Genomic DNA, 19,027 nt, shown 5'->3' on the forward strand with positions numbered 1-19,027 from the left:
TTTTAGTCTTTTTAATTAGTTTTATTGATTTCTTTGGTCTGCCATAAAGCTATCTGGAAATACCCTAGAATTTGTGGCTGTTAAAATGTGAATTGTTTGCTGTCTTTGCAATCAGTATTTATAAGGATTGAATTAAGATGGTTCTTCTGCTTAACTGTAAGATTAATGATCCTGTTAAAGTAGAATTCTGGTGTGAAATGGACTTGGGATGTAGTGAAACATGATAGCGAGTACAAACTTTTGTCAAATCATCTCTGTTCACCACCAGCATTCCAAAATTCAGCATTTTTTGCACTTTGCTCCTTACAGGCTTACAATGGTAGAGATAGGGGCATAGTGTTGCCCATACAATGAAACTGCTATTTTTAACACCATTGACAAGCTCAAAGGGACCTCACATTTTAAATGAGGCACTGAGAAGGTATATTCTGTTTATACACCCAATACCTTCAGATATTTCTCCAGATTGCAACATTAATTCTGTTGAAATGCATGAATATTATCAATATATTTTCAGCAACTGCTGTAATTCATGCATTTCCACTGCGCAAATTGTCCCCTATCCTGTTTATTCACTTGTGCTCATCATTCGACTTATCGTATCTTAATTTTAAGATGGCGGCGCCTAGAGAACTATGATACTGTCTGTATAAACAGTGTTTTTACTAAACTATCTGCACACTTTCAGTGTTCTGAGTGCCTCGTTTAAAATGTGAGGGACCTTGAAATTCTACCATTAAAGTGATAAGCTATATTGAGCCTGTATATGGTGTAAAAATAGACATTTCTTTGCGTGGGAAACACTATGCCTATATCACTAGCATAGCAAACCTGTTTGTTTAGAGCGTCGGCTAAAAGCACTGTATTTCGAAATGTAAGGTGGAGGCTATTAAAAAATGTATAAAAAATAAAAAAATGGAGTTGGCGGCTTATTTTAGGAAGGTTTGAATATGTACAGGCTAAAAGCTTCCCGGAAGAGTCTGCTTTTATTAGCTTAGCTAAGTAAACAAAACTATATATATATACACGCCCACAGTCATTCATATTAATATTCCCAGAGCTCAGATCTACCTGTGCACTACCCTCCAATTATAAACAGTGTTTTTATTAAACTATCTGCGCACTTTCAATGTTCTCAGTGCCTCGTTTTAAATGTGAGGCCCCTCAGAATTCTACCAATAAAGTGTGGAGCTAATTTGAGCTTTATATGGTGTAAAAATAACCATTTCTTTGCAAACGCTCTGTCCCTATCTATCACTAGCATTATAAGGCCTGTTAGTTGGGAGCGTCGGCTAAAAGCACTGTATTTCAGAATGTTGGGGATGAACAGAGTTGGGCTATAGGACAAAAGTTTATACTCGCTGTCATGTTTCACTACAACCCAAGTCCATTTCACAGCAGATTTGTGCTTTAAACCGTTGCTAATATTTTAATATCCATAACAAATGTCATATGTTTCCTGAAACACGTGAAAAAAAGGAGTTGGGGGGTTATTTTAGGACGGTGTAGATATGTAGAGGTTAAAAATAAGAAAGCTTCCTGGAAGATACGTCTTTTATTAGCTGAGCTAAGTAAACAAAACTATATTTACACGCCCACAGTCATTCATATTAATAACCCCAGAGCTCAGCGCTACCTGCGCACTAACCCTCCCACAGGACCAGGGCTACCGGCTAACACTGAAACCCCGCGGACAGCGGGCTGGAGGGAGTTCACCGCTGAAGCCGCGCGTTTATGAAGTTATTGGAAGCTGTATAAAGCTGGTAAATAATATGAGGGGTGAAGCAGGGTGTTGGAGAGTAATTGTGCCGCAGGTGGACTGACTGTTTCTCAGCGACGCTTTGCGGAAGTGGAGAGTTTCAGTCGCAGCCGCGCTGTGTGAGTGTGTGTGTGTTTACTGCGAGACCAGCCCGGGTAAGAGAAAATACACCGCTATAAAATAACTTTAATATAACGGAGATACACTCCGAATAACGCCTGCTCTCTGTTTGTTTAGTGGAATTAAGGCACCAGAAGCGCGTTTAACCCTGTAAACCCTCCAGTTTACAGCCAGTCACAGTCATTACTGCAGCCGAGAGACCGTGTGTGTGTGTGTGTGTGTGTGTGAGAGAGAGAGACTCAGTGTTAAACAGCAGTTTACACAGTTTACAGTTTTACACACCTTTTACAACTTTTTACTACTTTATCCTCTCTATAATGCTCTTTTGTGGCTTCAGTGTTCTGTAGGGACGGGTGGAGTATGAAGTAATTAGCTTAGCTAAACTTATAAAATAGTATGACGTACAGTGTTACTTTTCTGACCCTTTGAGGCTAAATAAAACATTTCAGTAAAACCTTATTATTCCATTTGTATTTTGCATTTACTTGAGTGAAGAAAGCATTGGTTTTCATCCTTTTTTCATTAGGTTTTCATTCCTGTCTATGTTTGCAAACAAAGATTTTAAGTTTTTTTTTTTTTTTTTTGCATTTTTGCATCTTGTAACAAAAGTACCTTGATTTATGGCATAATATTTTGTTATAAGATGCCAAAAAGTAGAAATCAGAATTTTTCCTAAAATTCAAATTGTAAGGTCTCAAAACAATGTTATAGAATCTTAAAACAATGACTTAGTATCTCAGAATAATGAGAGAGCTTCTCAAACCAGTGACTTACTATCTCAAAATTACTTAATCTGTTAAAATAATAACGTAGTATCTTAAAATAATGACTTAGTATCTCGAAATAATGACTTAGTATCTCAAAATAAGAATTTATCTTAAAATAACAACATAGTATTCCAACATAATGAGATCATCTCAAAATAATGAGATAGCATATCAAAACAGTGACTTAGTATCCCAAAAGAATAAGACAGCAACTCAAAACATTTTTAATAGTAAAAGTAAATAAAACTATAATAGAAATTGAAAACTAGATTTGAGTAATGGATAAACACATTTCTTCTTTATTATACTTAAAAAATAATTTAAAAAAATAAAATTAAATAATGAAAATGAAACTTTAAACATTACATTGAAGTTGTGAGTTCATCTCTGTATGATATTTATTGCTGTTTTTCACTCTCTTGTAAGATGTTTGGTACCACAGACCTTAGCTGGGTGTTCTGGCTTTTGGAAGGATAAGAAGAAGTCTATGGTTTGGTACAGTGATGAAGATCCATGGAAAAATCCTGAATCACTACCTCACCTGTAGTGCACCTGTGGTTAAAGAGGGATATTTGTACAAAAAGGTAGGCTTAAGACAGACGCGAAATGTTTACAGTTTAAACCAGTGCTTCACATAAATTATACAGGAGTTGGACAATGAAACTGAAACACCTGATTTTAAACCACAATAATGTATTGTCCCGGCGGACAGTTCAGGTGGAAACAGGAGAGTTGAGGTGCACATTGAATTCTGCTGTGATTTGGGCAGCCGTCTTTTTATGTTTTTTGGATACAATCCGGGTTAGCAACCAAACATCTCTTTCAGACAGCTTCCTCTTACAGCGTCCACAGTTAATCCTGTTGGATGTGGTTGGTCCTTCTTGGTGGTATGCTGACATTACCCTGGATACCGTGGCTCTTGATGCATCACAAAGACTTACTGTCTTGGTCACAGATGCACCGGCAAGACGTGTACCAACAATTTGTTCTTTTGTGAACTCTGGTATGTCACCCATAATGTTGTGTGCATTGTAATATTTTGAGCAAAATTGTGCTCTTACCCTGCTAATTGAACCTTCACACTCTGCTCTTACTGGTGCAATAATGTGCAATTAATGAAGATTGAACACCAGGCTGCTCCAATTTAGTCATTAAACCTCCCACACTAAAATTACAGGTGTTTCCGTTTCATTGTCCAACCCCTGTATGTATTTTTATTTAATGTTTTACAGTGGCGTGCAGTTAATGTAGGGGGTACCCCTTCTGCAACACCCCACCTCCGCCGACCTACAGATAGATAAATATTACAATAACTACATATTATCTATCTTGACTTATTCTCTATCTTGAGTAATATGAACTTAATACATATTAACAGCCCACAAATACAGCCAGAAACGACAAAAGTACTATGTACCTTCATAATAATCATGAATCTGATTGGTTAGATTGTCCTATGACATTGCTAATAGCCTCATTACTATACCCTTAAAAAAATCAGTAGAAGGGGCACGCAGGTAGCAACTGAAAAATCCAGACTAATGCTTTGAATTAATTGCTGTTTTTTATTTTAGTTAATTTATGAAATATATGCTTACAATTTACAATAACTATAATATTTCCTGATCAAATATTATATAATGATTTACTGCACACCACTGATGTTTTATAGGTTTCAAAGGAATTGCAATGAACTGGAAATAGCACATCAATCAATCTCAACAAACAAACCTTAAGAAGCCTAGAAGAATAAGAATACCTAAAAATATAATATCAAATAAATAAAGCAATCAATATAGATTTAGAAATCTAAATATTCAATACAATTAAAGAAGGGGGTTGAGGCTCTTTTCATTAAAATAGAATTGTGCTCCACATAAAGTGTTTTAACCATACAGATTGTTTTTGCGAAATAGCTTCATATATTTTTGTATAACAATCTATTCAGCGTTTCAGTCTGCGCTGCATATTGAATAAGATGTAACAAAGAGGCTGTCAATCAGAACAGGATTTGTTCACATATAGGTGTACATATCAGCGTTTAGTAGCTATTGAACACCTGTGTTGGCATTAAGTAAACCTTAGTAGCTTTATTTGCTAATTTAAAAGATGTGTTTCAATACTTTTGAATAAAAAGTGTGGGCAGATTTATGTGCCATATATATATATGTCTTCTCTGTGTATACATGACAAATTTACAAACATACTTGAGATACACCCACAAAAAGGAATTTTATTCGTTTAATTAGGGATTTCTATCACCGCACATGTTGGCTAGTTAACAAGGCCAAAGATCAGCTGTTTCAGTCTGATATGTCTGAAGATCAGTTAGTGAGTCATCTAGTGTTTATTGAGTTGTGAAAACCATCAGCAACTTGTGATTTATCTTTAAAACCCACAATGTTTAAAATATCTCTGTGTGTCATTTATTTTTTTTGTCTGGTTAGCTGATTCTTACAATCAAAGAAGAAAAAAAAACAGGTTCTACTTTTATTGCTACTCAAACATCTTTTTTGTATAATACTAAACTTGGGTGTTATGTGAAGCATTTAGCAAATATTAAATAAGAAATCCTGCATCAGAAATAAGATAAATCACTCAAAAGCTCTCTTTAGATCGTTCTGAGAACTGTGTGGGTGCGGTCATTAATATTATAATGAATCTTCATGCCATGATGATTGGCAAACAAATGCTTGTTTGCATTACCATGGCAATGCACACAGTCTTGAAATAAAGAAGCTGCACCATTTTCTGCCTGTTCTTTTCAGCTTGTTTAGCACAGTGTTTCTCAACCAGGGTGCCGCGTAAACAGGGGTGCCTTGACATCTCGCATATACTTAAAGGGTGTCGTGATAGAAAAAAGGTTGAGAAACGCTGGTTTAGCAAAGATGGTTGCTAAGTGGCAGCTTACCAGTTCAGGTTGCTCAGACTTGAGGAAAGGGCGGAGCTATGCTAGCTTTGTAATTGGTCAGGGTTCTGGTGTGAAATACAGCAGAGATTTATGAGTTTGAGAAGAAATTTACAAGAAATACTTTGTACTTTGGCTTCCCAGTGGCTTTAAAGTGCATTTAATGCATGTACCTAATCGGGGAACCAATGATCTTTCAGATGATCCTGTAGTGGGCAGAGTTTATAATTCATTTTTTTCTCCTTAGTCTTCTCACAGGTCAGTTGCTCCACACCATTGGCCGTTGGTTGAAGTAAAATACTGTTTGTTTGGAGATATTTTAGTGCAGAAATGCTAAAAAGCAAAACAGTTACTTGTAATGTGAGTACAGATGCAATAAGTTCAGTTGAATAAGTGTAATTAGGAACCTGCAGAGGAATTACGTAAAGAGTATCTGCTGCAGCTTCGGTTAGTAACTGTATAAGGTAAGAACATTTTAGCTGTTGGCTTGTTTGTTTGAAGATATTTTAGTCTGTAAAAGGCTGAAAATCATGCTGAGTGGTTGGAGACGAGCTTCCAGTATGGCTCAGCTTGAACCATCATCCTTCTAGGTCCGTGATGGACAGACATCATTTAAACAGCAGAGTCACTCACTGTCTTCAAACGCCAATTAAACACCAATTTATTTACAGAGTTCCTAAATTACCACTTTTCTATGTGTCCATACTGACTTTTATTTAGCAGCATTTAAGCTTGATTTATCTTTTGATTGTAGCCTGTACAAAATGGCTGGTTGTAAACAGTTTTTTTTTTAAGTTGCTCTGGATTAGGGCATCTGCTAAATACAGTCAATCAAGCACAGGATCAGAACTGATCCATCACTAATATATAAATACAGCTACACCTATAGCTAATGTATATACCTTTAACTTGTGTATTTGCGTGTATAATTTAATATGGGCAGTGAGTTTTAATCAGGTCAGATGGTGTTGTGTTTGGGGGATTGATGATAAGCAAAAATTAAAGATAAAATATGTCTTAAGGTGTGGAGTTCGCACATTTTTAACACCAGTTAAGTAGTGTGAACCAAACATAACAGGAAGGGCAGTGTGTTAGTTGGTTTTGTTTACAGGCCTGATGGCTTGTGACTAAAAAACGTGTATGTGTGGCTGTTCTGGATTTCACACTCCTGTAGTGTGTGAAGAGGCTCTGTTACAAAGAAACAAACTAAAAACTCTACAAAAACACTTTAATTAGGAACCCCATGTACCCCCAAATGATCAAGTGGTGAAGAAAACCTCTGTCTGTAGATCAAACATGCTCAATGCCCAGGAAATATGAGGTTATCAGCTTATTTAAAATGCCTTACAACTGGGTTAGTTTGATAGTTATATGTAACAGTTCTCAACTGATACTGTTTCTACTTTTAGTACTGGAGAAACAGATCAGATGCTCACGGATATAAAAGGTAAACAGTGCTTCAGTATAATTAGTTGGTAAACAAGCTAGGCTTTAGCACGAAGACGAAAAGGAAAGTAAACAGAGCAGATTCTAGCAGTTCTTAAGCAGAGTTGAAACCCAAGTTGATACTACCACTCAACCAAATTAGCCAAATGACAAAACCAAAGAGAGAGTCAAAAAACAAAACGCACACATACACACATAAATACATACATACAGGGGTTGGACAATAAAACTGAAACACCTGTCATTTTAGTATGTGAGGTTTAATGGCTAAATTGGAGCAGCCTGGTGGCCAATCTTCATTAATTGCACATTATTGCACCAGTAAGAGCAGAGTGTGAAGGTTCAATTAGCAGGGTAAGAGCACAGTTTTGCTCAAAATATTGCAATGCACACAACATTATGGGCGACATACCAGGGTTCAAAAGAGGACAAATTGTTGGTGCACGTCTTGCTGGTGCATCTGTGACCAAGACAGCAAGTCTTTGTGATGCATCAAGAGCCACGGTATCCAGGGTAATGTCAGCATACCACCAAGAAGGACCAACCACATCCAACAGGATTAACTGTGGACGCTGTTAGAGGAAGCTGTCTGAAAGGGATGTTCGGGTGCTAACCCGGATTGTATCCAAAAAAACATAAAACCACGGCTGCTCAAATCACGACAGAATTCAATGTGCACCTCAACTCTCCTGTTTCCACCAGAACTGTCCGTCAAGACAATAAATTATTGTGGTCTAAAACCAGGTGTTTCAGTTTCATTGTCCATCCCCTGTACATACATGATAGATACAAACAAGCAGTAAATGTTTGGTATGCAACAAAAGGGTTGGTAATACTTTGCAAAGAAACAGTGATACAGATAGGGTTTAAAAACAAATGGGTTTATCGACCACAGGTGTATTAAATCAGTACTCAGGGTATAGTCCTCAGGAAACAGAAGATTATGGGAGTTGTAGTCTGAGTTATAGAGCCAGAAGTCAGACCCAGAAACATGTTACTAACAGATATCAATTAGTGCTGTTATTGTGTGATTAATCTAAAACTTTAATGCAAATAATTTATGATACCAAGGTTACAGAGTCTGATCATAAGCTAGATACCTTTTTTTTTTTGAGCTGAAATATGGCTTAAATATCTCTTCTTAAATGCCTAAGTCTTAGGAAAAAATAACAAGTGTTATTATTAAACTCCTTTTTTAAACAATTGACACCACTAACATTCATACATTTGAACAGATTATTATTTTGTAAATATACAACAGAAAGTTATGTCATGTAGTCATGTAGGTAAATATCATAGTCCTCAGGGTGCACTCTGGACCTGACTGAGTGTTCTGTCTGATACTGCAGGGTGAAGTGAACACATCCTACCAGAAGCGCTGGGTCACCCTCAAAGGGAACCTGCTGTTTTACCAGGACCGGCCGAGGGACCGGGAGGTGTTGGGGGTCATCGTGTTGGAGGGCTGCTCTGTACAGCTCTGCGAGTCGGACGAGCAGTTTGCATTCTCACTGGTGTTCAGCGAGGCCGGCCTCCGCACATACAAGTTCTCTGCAGAGAACCAGACCAGCCAGGAGCTCTGGGTAAAGGCCATCCACTCTGCTCACCACAACTTCCTGTCTATCCTCCTGAAGGACCTGCGGCAGCAGTATCTGGGTAAGACAGGACCCAGTGAGCTGGGGCCTCATGTACTAAAGGTGTGCACGCACAAAAACAAACGCTCACGGTCAGATGTACTAAATTTGACTTGAACGTGAGAAAGTGCATTCCCCCATGGCACTTTCGTTTCGGGTGTACGCATGTTTTTTTGTGCGTATGTATTGTGCTTTTGTCATTTGGTGACACTTGGAGGCGATGCATTGATATTACAACTATTAAGATATCCTTTATGCACACATTGTGGTAAGCATTATTGGGTAAAATAAAGTAAATTAATCAGACAGTTTAATTGGCTTACAGAAATAATCGTGTAAATTTCCCCATTGTGGGATTAATAAAGGACTATCTTATTTTATCTTCAACATGCTTTCACTTAGTCTAGATTATATAAACATGCATAAAAGTTTGCACTGGAGTTGTTGGAAATGGCAGAGTTGGCATTACTGGAAAATATTGCTAATGGCCGAATTCATTGAGAGCACATTTTCCGTGACCATTATGTTTTTTGGCCCATGATGATGACTGGCTTGTAAGCCGTTTTAGATTTCCAAGAGCATAAGAGGATAAGAAAACAAGAGGATAAGAAAACAAGCGATTATACTCTAGCAAGCAAACAAAACAAGCAAATTATACTCTAGCATATTATTATTGTTATTATTATTATTATTATTATTATAACATTATACTCTGCATAATTGAGGGAGAAGTCGTGGCATGTGTGATGTTTTCGTGCACTTGCGCTTGATTTCAAGTTGATTGCGATGTACTAAGAGAAAGTACGTGGGATTCTGCCTATGCACGGTTTGATAACTCCAAAGTACAGAACTTTTCAGGTATGAGCGTACGGAACATTTTAGTAGGAAGTCCACGCAAGTCTTTGTACATGAGGCTCCTGGGGTATGTGCTGAAACTTAACCAGTCTTATTTAACCCAAAACAACCCTTTAAAACCTGTGTACAGTTACTTATAGCACTCAGTACTTTACTATTGTCCCTAAGTGACACATACTGAACATCCTGAGCATTACTACAGGACAGTATGTGAATGTAGAAGTGCTTTAGGGTCAGTGCTGGAGATAATACTAAACTAGCTGCTTTTAAAAGTGTTATTTCTTCTAATGCTCTGTTCCAACCATTCAAACACTTAAATGTATGTTTTACGTAAATAACTGAATTTACGCACTGAATTTATCTGATTCCATTTTGAAATTGGTATCAATATTCAGAAATGGTTCTGGGCTCTTATGGGCTAACAACATACACACCTTCTAAAATTGTTGATCCAACCTGCCCTATTTCACATTTGTGTAATATTAATATGTGAACTGGATGGTTTCACATTATTTGTAGATAATTCTGTGAAAATACTTCTAATCTGCCCGTGCTCGTTCTTAGGTTTTACACGATAATAGAAGAAACTAAAGAAACTAAAAACAAAAAAGAAATTAATTCAGGAGGATGAACTGAACTGCAAATAAGTATAAAATAATAAAAAATAATCGCTAGAGCATCAGAAATGAAGTTCTAATAACATTGAAATCCAAAGTGTAAGTCCTGATAAATTAGTATATAAAAGGAAACTGTAATAAATAAATATCCAAAATGCAATTTTATTAAATTAATATCTAAAAAAAAAGTTTTCATAAATTAATATCAGAAATTATATAAAATATTTTTAAGTATTAATATATGGAGGAAACTCTAATTAATTATTCTTAATGAAGTTCTACAAAATGATTATGTAGTAGGTAATTCTAATACATTGATGTCTAGAATGTAGTTCTAATAAACAAATAACCAAAAATCTAATCATCATTATATCTAAATAACAGAATGTCCAGAACTGAGCTAGAACTGAATATCCAGTACATGATTCAAGTGCTGAAAGCCTAAACTTTTTCAAAATTGGTATGTAAATTATGCTGGTTATAATATATTTGCTTGGATTTTAATTAATAACTTAACAATGGAATGGCTATTAGTGTAATATATAATCAAACTAATTGATGTACTATTTCTACTAATAATAATATTAGAGATATATTTTGCAAGCTGTTTGTACTTAATATATTTATTGGAATAATGGTCATGCTGTTCTGTTTTATTATTATTTACCTAATCAGTTATCTTATTAATCAGTCACTAATTTCTACTGCTCTATTTGCTGCTAAAAGTTTTTTTTTTTATAACCAAATTCTGTATATTCTCCTCAGTACCTGCTGTGCACATGTATAAACTGCTTTTATCTACATATCATAGCATGTTACATATCTCTGCACCTTATCCTCACCACACACATTCAGACTGTACTGTTGGTAATACACTATCCTGTCTGATATTTTTATTTCTGTATTTATTGTATTATTTTTTTTTTATTGTAGTGTCTGTGTTGTAATTTTGTTAAACACCTGTTTTACCTGTTGGTGTTTCTGCTATAGAAGCAGCCAAAGCGGTGGGGGTGGAGCCGGTGGACTGTTCACGTCTGACTAAGGAGACCATGGCCCATTCTCAGAAGCTCTATCTAGGGTCTGTGTTTTATGCTGAAGCGGACATGAAAGGACTAGGAGGTCCTGGAAACAACCAGCTGCTTCAAGTCCCGCCCACCGCTGCTAAACATGCTGGCAAACGCTCTCCTAAACTCTGGCCCAAACGACAAGCCCACGTCACACCAGTCAGCGGCCCAGCTCCACCCCTCGGGGAGTGGTCGGAGCCCACGGAGGACTTTAGCACAATGCACGAGGAGTTTGGAAAGGAGGTGAGGCGACTGGTGGCCGAGTGGCGGAGAAGAGGGAAGGAAGTGAGGGCTGTGCCGGAGGGGGATCTGATTGATTTAGGCTAGATTTTCCTCACTTTCTCCCAAATTATATTTAATTGTCTGAAATGTGCTTTTTTGGTCTTGCCCTCAAGATGTGTGAAGCTGTTGCTTGCACAAGTTACGTTTTAATTTTTAATAATTAATTATACGCACGTACACTTCCGGTCAAAAGTTTACCAACACCCCAATTTTTTAGTTGTCCAGTTGCAGTGCTACATACAGTAACCAAGACAAGCTTTTTTATTTTATCCTCTTCACAAAGACTTTTTTACTACACTTCATCTGTCAGACCTCTCATTCTTTTCTTCACTGCTGAAATTAAGACTTAATCCAATCTTAAACTGAGCTTAATGCTTTGCCATGTGGGTCAGCTAGACCTCTTCCTGCAGCAGTTTTCTCCAGTTTCTAAAAGTCTTTTGAAGGTGTAGGAAACAGTACTCACCGCTCTCTGGCCTTATCTGTAATTTCTCTAAAGAAAATAACTTCTACTTTTAATAGATACAGAGTTCTCTGTGTTTCTGTGTCTTTTTTTAGTTATGGTGATGAAGGTGTGAATGTGCTGTGAGTAAGTGTGTTAATGCTCCAGTAGAGAGTAGCAGCAGTAATACCATCAGTCCCAGCACTGCTTTACTACAGACAAAGGCTTCGTAAATTCAAATTTTTTAAATTAATTTCCAAAGCTCAGTTTATTTCTATTGCTACAGATTCCTTATTTCAGCCAGTTTACTTTTGTGCCAATTAAGTTTACTGGATTTTTACCATTTCAGGTTATTCACTGTACCTGAAGAGCTTACATTGTAAAAATAAAGTAGGGAAATGGAGGTGTTCTAAAACGTTTGACCGATAGTGTAAGTAAGGCTGTTAGAGATAAAGTACCACAACAGCTTTTCAGAAGCCAGTGTGTGATTGAGTTAATTTAATTAATTTAATTTAAATGCAGTTTGTACAGTTCCAAAGAGACAGACAGTTGTTAGCCTCTTTAGCCATGTATATCTAGTGCTACAATATAGAAGCAAACACTGAGTGAAGGTCTGTTTGTATATTTGTAACCATTTTGTTCCGTTAAACAAACACTGTTATAAAGCTATATGAAGCTGTTTTTGCCAGTCCTAATTTAATAAGGCCAAAACCTACATTACCAGGGGTGTAACAGTACACATGTCTGTTAAATTCAGGGTTCAGTACTCACCACAGTACAGACATCAAAAAACAATAAAAGAGATGCTGTCTGATCCGTCCTATCCCGTCCTTCAACACCCACCGTTTGTGTTTGTGGTGCAGCTCCGGTGGATAGTGGGACCCACAGGACCCAAGAATTCACATATAATTGTGTGATTATAGCAAGATATATATTCTTTTTTATGGTTCTTATAAAAAGGATGTGACGTGTCATAGATAATCTTGTGAACTTTCACAATTGGCAATTTGTGTCAGCAGGAAGAAACAATGCCTGAAAACCTGTTTACCGTTTACTGCTGTAAATGAGACATTGTTTTGCCAATGCAGAATATAATACTTCAACAGTTTCAGGTCTGTCATTTTTCTTTTCATCTGAAAATAATTTAAATATTGACTAATTTTAGTTTTATTTAAGAAAGATAAATGAAGCAGAGCTTTCTCTCAGTTGTCTATTTATTTACACTTCAATTTTACTGTTTTACTTGTGACTGAGGACATCAGAAATGAAACTTATGCAAACTGATTAACTGATTGAAAGGTAGGGAATATCTATTACTCTATAAATGAAATCCCCAAGTGTTCCCAGACCTTTACTGGATGCTCTAGACTTTAGGTTTTGTCTATCATAAATGCTGGAACTAAAGGTAAATGTCCATTTGAACGGCATTTAATTTGTAAATATTTAGTGTGCCGTGTATTTTTTAATGCAATAATTATATTCAGATGTAATATTTATTATCTCTGTTAAAGAATGCAAGTGTAGCAAATGGGCAATGTAGAATTATTATTTCTTGCTTTTAATAAAATATTGTATACTTGTTGCCTTGGCTAATGATTACTTATATCATGCATTATTGTCTCTATTGTTTACCTACTGCAATAGGGGGTGCCTAGTGTGAAGAACAGTCACCCAGCAACCAGAAGGTCATAAGTACAAAAAAAAACTGAGTAGGACAAAAAAATATATATATACTTTAATGCAGAATTCAAAAATAGGCTGGACAAAATTATTGGGACTCCCAGCTAGGCCTGTCACAATAATTATATTATCGACGTATCGAATAATAAATGAACATGACCTCAATAATATTTTATATTGTGATATCGCCTATTGTGTTTATTTGTATGTTTCACATATGCTTTAAAAACTAAGATTCCATACACACAGTATGGACTGCAGTAGGTAAAGAAAAAATATGTATTTCCAAGACTATGATTTTTAAAATTTAGTTTTCTTTAAAAGGGTATATTTTCTTCTTTTTGTTGTTTTTTGATGTTTGTTAGTTCATTTTTGTATATTCTATTATCATTATATCAGTGACATAAAATTGTCTTAACTTCAATAATATCGATTATCGCAATAATTTTTGGGACAATATACCGCAGACAAAAAATCCTATCGTGACAGGCCTACTCCCAATTTATTCTTTTTTTCCATGCCCTTTGAAAAAATATCTGAAGTCGCTTTTTACACCTCTTAACTGGAATTTTGGACCAGATATTTTTTGCAAACTGCCTTCTAAGCAATTTTAAAATCTCTGAACAGTGCTTTTTGAGGTATGTTTGGGGTCATTGTCCTGCTGAAAGACCCACAAACTAAGATGCAAACCCAGATTTCTGACACATATTCTCACCCACTGCAACCCAAAATGCTTTGGTAATCTTCAGATTTAATGATGCCTTGCACCCAGTGCCAGAGGCAACAAAGAAAACCCAAAACATCTTTGAACCTCCACCATATCTGACTGTAGGTACTGTGTGAATATTATTGCAGGCCTTGTTCCGTTTTGGAATGTGCTGTACCTGTATCTTGCGCTCATCTGTCCACAAGATGTTTTCCCAGAAGGATTTTTGGGAGTTTACTCTCATAGATTTTGGGAAAATGCAGTCTAGCTTTTTTAATGTCTCTGTGTTGTGGGGTCAAGCCAAGATACTTTTATTGTCATTCCAACTGAGTACACGTACACAGTGCAATGAAATCCTCCTGGATCTCCTGCCATAATGTTTAATTTCATTCCAATGTCGACAGAAAATTCATGCTGACACTGATACACCCTGAGCTAGCAGGACATATTGAATTTCTATGGAACTTGAATGGGGCTGCTTTTCCACCATCTAGATTATCCTGCTTTTTAACCTTTCTTTAATTTTTCTCTTCTGTCCACGTCCAGGGAGAGAGAGACTGAGCCTGACAGTTTCCATCTGACAATATAAAACATGGAATGTAGGTTAAATAAAAAGTGACATGCTCTCATTTGCATTCTGTCCTTCAAGAGAAGTGTGCTGTATTTCCTCAGTGATGATGTCACAGGAACTTGAATGGTGTGATGGGGTTGAACAAAAACTGGGGGACATGTTTTGAAATTGCAGTTCCATATAAAATTCATTTTTATACATTTATAAGTATTTTTAGCCAAAATGGACAAACACATGGTTACATAAGCAGCAAAATTTAGCTTTTTTTAGCACCATAATATTTAGTATTTTTTGTTTGTTTTACACTATAAAGCAAAGACAGGAAAATTCTGAACTTCAACATTTCAGCTGCTTAAAGGTCAACTAACATACTAATAAAAGGAGCTGAGCTGGTAAATTATTAGCCGCTGACAGTGGAAAGTGGTCAGTAATGTGCAGTAAATTGCTGAAGTTGTATGTTCTGCCCTTGGTACTCTTGATCCTGGCCTGTCTTACGGAACAGGTGGAATTTTATGGCTCCTGAAGGCTGACGACAAAAGGACGTGCCAGAGCAACCAGGGTGGGGGCTTGGGGGGGGCTGAAAGGGAAACATGTTTTTGGTCAGGCCAAATGTTTTCAGGATAGTGGTGGAGAGAAAGTGAAAAAGAAGAGGAAAAAATAAGTGTCTCTTTTAAAGAGCTACACTGAAGCCAAAAATACACTCACCGATATTGCAATATATTGTATTGTACCAATATGTGGAATCAAATATGGATATGTTTATTGTATGCATATTTATATTTATATTTCTATGGCACATCAGTCACTTTCATAATCAATGTCATTGCACCTTGCACTTTGCTCTTTTAATTATTTAATGACCATTAGTGACATCTACTGCACTGCTCTGTTTACAGATAGACCTTTACCTTGTATAGTAAGTTTTTTATAGCCTTATATATTTTCTATTCTTCTGTGTTTTAATTTATATTTAAATATGTTTCTTATTGTATTGTGTTGTTGCTGCTAGATGCCTAAATTTCATTCTGGATAAATAAAGTATCCATCCATGCATCCATCCATCGAACATAGGCGCTCTAAACTCCCTAAGATTTGACCCCTAATTTGCTTTACTAAAGTTACTTCTTTGGTGCTCCATGTGGTGGCACTAATCAAATGATCATAATTCCTGGTATTGGCTTATGTCGGAGTATTTTATCCTCTTCACTTACACAGAAGCTGTCAAGTATCGTAGAGAATTTTCTTGTGATATATTGTGTTTCGCAAAATTACAGTATCTTAATAATATGGTATCATAAGATGACCTGCGATTCTCACCCCTAAAAAACACAGTAACCAGTGTGTCAAATAAATGACATCCAGTACAGGCAGAAACATTGGTGGACCATCTTTAATGTTATTAAAGCAAATATTTACTGTTACTGAGCTAGATTAATGTCCCATGACTAAAATAATCTGCACTGAACTGTGATATGTATGTGGGGTGTCTAGCTAGATACTGCCGATCAATAACACCCTCTGCACTGCCCACTGTGGGGGGTAATATTAGTGTTCTATGGTGCATTCCAAGAACACATATAACACTGTGGATGGAGGAATATTAAATACACAACCGCACAACTTTAGAAATCGGTCGTCCCATCCACCTGCACCCACTATCAGCCCTCACTCCAACTCCCATAATTCACCTGCACCCACTATCAGACCTCACTCCAACTCCCATAATTCACCTGCACCCACTATCAGACCTCACTCCAACTCCCATAATTCACCTGCACCCACTATCAGACCTCACTACAACTCCCATAATTCACCTGCACCCACTATCAGACCTCACTACAACTCCCATAATTCACCTGCACCCACTATCAGACCTCACTACAACTCCCATAATTCACCTCCACCCACTATCAGACCTCACTACAACTCCCATAATTCACCTTTAGCCACTATAAGCCCTCACTCCAGCTCCCATAATTCACCTTTACCCACTATCAGACCCCACTCCAACTCCTATAATTCACCTGCACCCACTATCAGACCCCAATCAAACTCCCATAATTCACCTGCAACCACAATCAGACAACTCCCATAATTCACCTGGACCTGCCATTAGCATGCTGACCAGTGACCTTTGGCATGTTGAAGTAAAAATGTACCTGCATCACTGTCATAACAAGCATATGTTTTATAGGCTCTAAAATAAGATATCTTAAAGCCAGCAGTTATATTTTTCTTTCCCTGTAGTTTCTGATTTAAATTGAACACTTACTTAACAAATATAGGATAAAAATTGTTAATTGATAAATAAAAAGATTACTCCCAATGTGGGAACGATTTTTCTGAACAACACAAATCTCCAGCCTACTCAAATTCTGACAATGGTGTAACAGCTCAGCCCAGAAGTGGCACAATAACCTAGATGAACATCTCAGGAGCTGCAGGCCTGTTTACCATTAAAACAACTCAGTGAACAGCTCAGAGACCTCCAGTGCTTGTGGAGTTATGTGCTGTGGAGCATACCATAATCGAACCCTGAAGGTTCCATTGTGTCAAGTATAAAGCTATATAAGGACACCATAAAAGCAGTTAAGCATGGTGGAGGTAGTACAGTAGAATTGTGGTGGGATGCTTTGCTGCTTCAGGGCTTGATTCTCAATTGTTTGCCTTCAGGGTTATGTGTTCATGATTTCATCAATTAAAGAATTGCATTAAAAAACATCAATGGCTGACTAATATATTAAAAAAAAAAAAAGTCAATTATAGAGTCATTTTTCTTTAACTAAAATTAATTGATTAAGAAAGATTTTTGTTTTAAAAATGAAAATAGTACATTAGAGGCATCATAAATCATGGTCATTTTACTTTAGATATTACGGACATTTGAGGGCAAATATTTTGTACTTTACATGAGTGGCAGTCTGAAGGGAGTACTTCTCCTCTCACTTTGTTTATTTTTTTTACAATTTTTTTTTAACTAAAGTATATGGTTTGCGTATGTTGTTCACCTCAGCTGATCTGCTATAAATTAAATCAGAGCCATGAATTATGGCCTTAATACAAAGCATATCAGGTCAAGATGGGAGAAAAAAGAATGATTTCTGGTTGGCCGGGTTCTAAATTTAAACCCTGATAGATGCTGTAGCGTGAACTTAAAGGGGAAGTTCACATTTTCAGTATTTTGCAGAAGAGGAGTTGGTCACTGCAGTATGAAAGACTGATTTGAGCTAAACTGCTAAATACAACTCAGGAAAAAAAAAAAAAAGAACACTTAAAAATGATGAGATTCTTTGATTTTAAGAGAACGGTGGATGATCATAAGCCATCAAACCAAGCTGAACTGCTTAAATGTTTGCACTAGGAGTGGCATAAAGTTATCCAAAAGCAGTGTGTAAGACTGGTGTAGTAGAACATGATAAGATGCATGAAAACTGTGATTAAAAACCAGGGTTATTCCACCAAATATTGATTGATTAAAACTTTATGAATATGAACTTGTTTTCTTTGCATTATTTGAGGTCTGAAAGCTCTGCAGCTTTTTTGTTATTTCAGTAATTTCTCATTTTCTGCAAATAAATGCTCTAAATTACAATATTTTTATTTGGAATTTGGGAGAAATGTTGTTTGTAGTTTATAGAATAAAACAACAATGTTCATTTTACTCAAACATAAACCTATAAATAGCAAAATCAGAGAAACTGATTCAGAAACTGAAGTGCTCTCTTTTTCCAGAGCTGAATAACACACGCTGTTATTGTTATTTAATTGAATTTCATTTTAGTTTGACTTTAATCATTTCCTTTTTTCAGTTTAAAGTCGTTAGTAGAATCATCTAAGCAGAGAAATCAGTTGGAGTAAAATAAAATATTGCTGTTTGTTACTTTTAAAAACGTAGCCTCCAAAAAACCTGTCAGAAAATGTACATATATGAGGTATATCATGTCATGTATCAAATATATGACCATATAAACTTAACGTATATGTACATATCTATGCAAAGTGTAAACAATTTAATATATTAACATTTGACTGGCCCAAGGATTATGTATGGTTATGTAAGTAAAAATCGTTTTTCACATTTACATTGTCTGGCCAAAAAAAAAAGTCTCTACCAAAAAATAATATTTTGTTGAACCGCCTTTAGCTTTGATTGCTGCACGCATTCACTGTGGCATATTTTCA

General features: G+C 36.3%; 1 protein-coding gene across 3 annotated transcripts; it reads left to right on the top strand.

Moving 5' to 3' along the window:
* Positions 1–1,637: 1,637 nt before the first annotated feature.
* On the top strand, positions 1,638–13,470 carry LOC103046327 (sesquipedalian-1). Of its 3 annotated transcripts, none has more exons than XM_022669368.2 (4): positions 1,638–1,914; positions 3,073–3,230; positions 8,350–8,653; positions 11,097–13,470. In XM_022669368.2, exons 2-4 carry the CDS (start codon positions 3,150–3,152, stop codon positions 11,492–11,494), a joined length of 783 nt encoding a protein of 260 aa, XP_022525089.2. In that variant the 5' UTR covers positions 1,638–1,914; positions 3,073–3,149; the 3' UTR covers positions 11,495–13,470. The 3 variants fall into 3 exon arrangements, with proteins under 3 accessions (XP_022525089.2, XP_022525087.2, XP_022525088.2); XM_022669366.2 differs by having other exon boundaries at positions 1,639–1,914; positions 11,094–13,470; XM_022669367.2 differs by having other exon boundaries at positions 1,652–1,763; positions 11,094–13,470.
* The last annotated feature ends 5,557 nt before the right edge of the window (positions 13,471–19,027 follow it).

Source organism: Astyanax mexicanus, chromosome 15 (genome assembly GCF_023375975.1).
Source record: "Astyanax mexicanus isolate ESR-SI-001 chromosome 15, AstMex3_surface, whole genome shotgun sequence".
Lineage (NCBI taxonomy): Eukaryota > Metazoa > Chordata > Actinopteri > Characiformes > Acestrorhamphidae > Astyanax > Astyanax mexicanus.

What these genes read in the sequence shown, in the direction of transcription:
- LOC103046327 (XM_022669366.2), top strand. Translation starts at nt 3,150, where the DNA reads ATGAAGATCCATGGAAAAATCCTGAATCACTACCTCACCTGTAGTGCA. An exon ending in AGGGATATTTGTACAAAAAG is followed by an intron (nt 3,231 to 8,349) that starts GTAGGCTTAAGA and finishes CTGATACTGCAG; the next exon opens with GGTGAAGTGAACACATCCTA. An exon ending in CCTGCGGCAGCAGTATCTGG is followed by an intron (nt 8,654 to 11,093) that starts GTAAGACAGGAC and finishes TTTCTGCTATAG; the next exon opens with AAGCAGCCAAAGCGGTGGGG.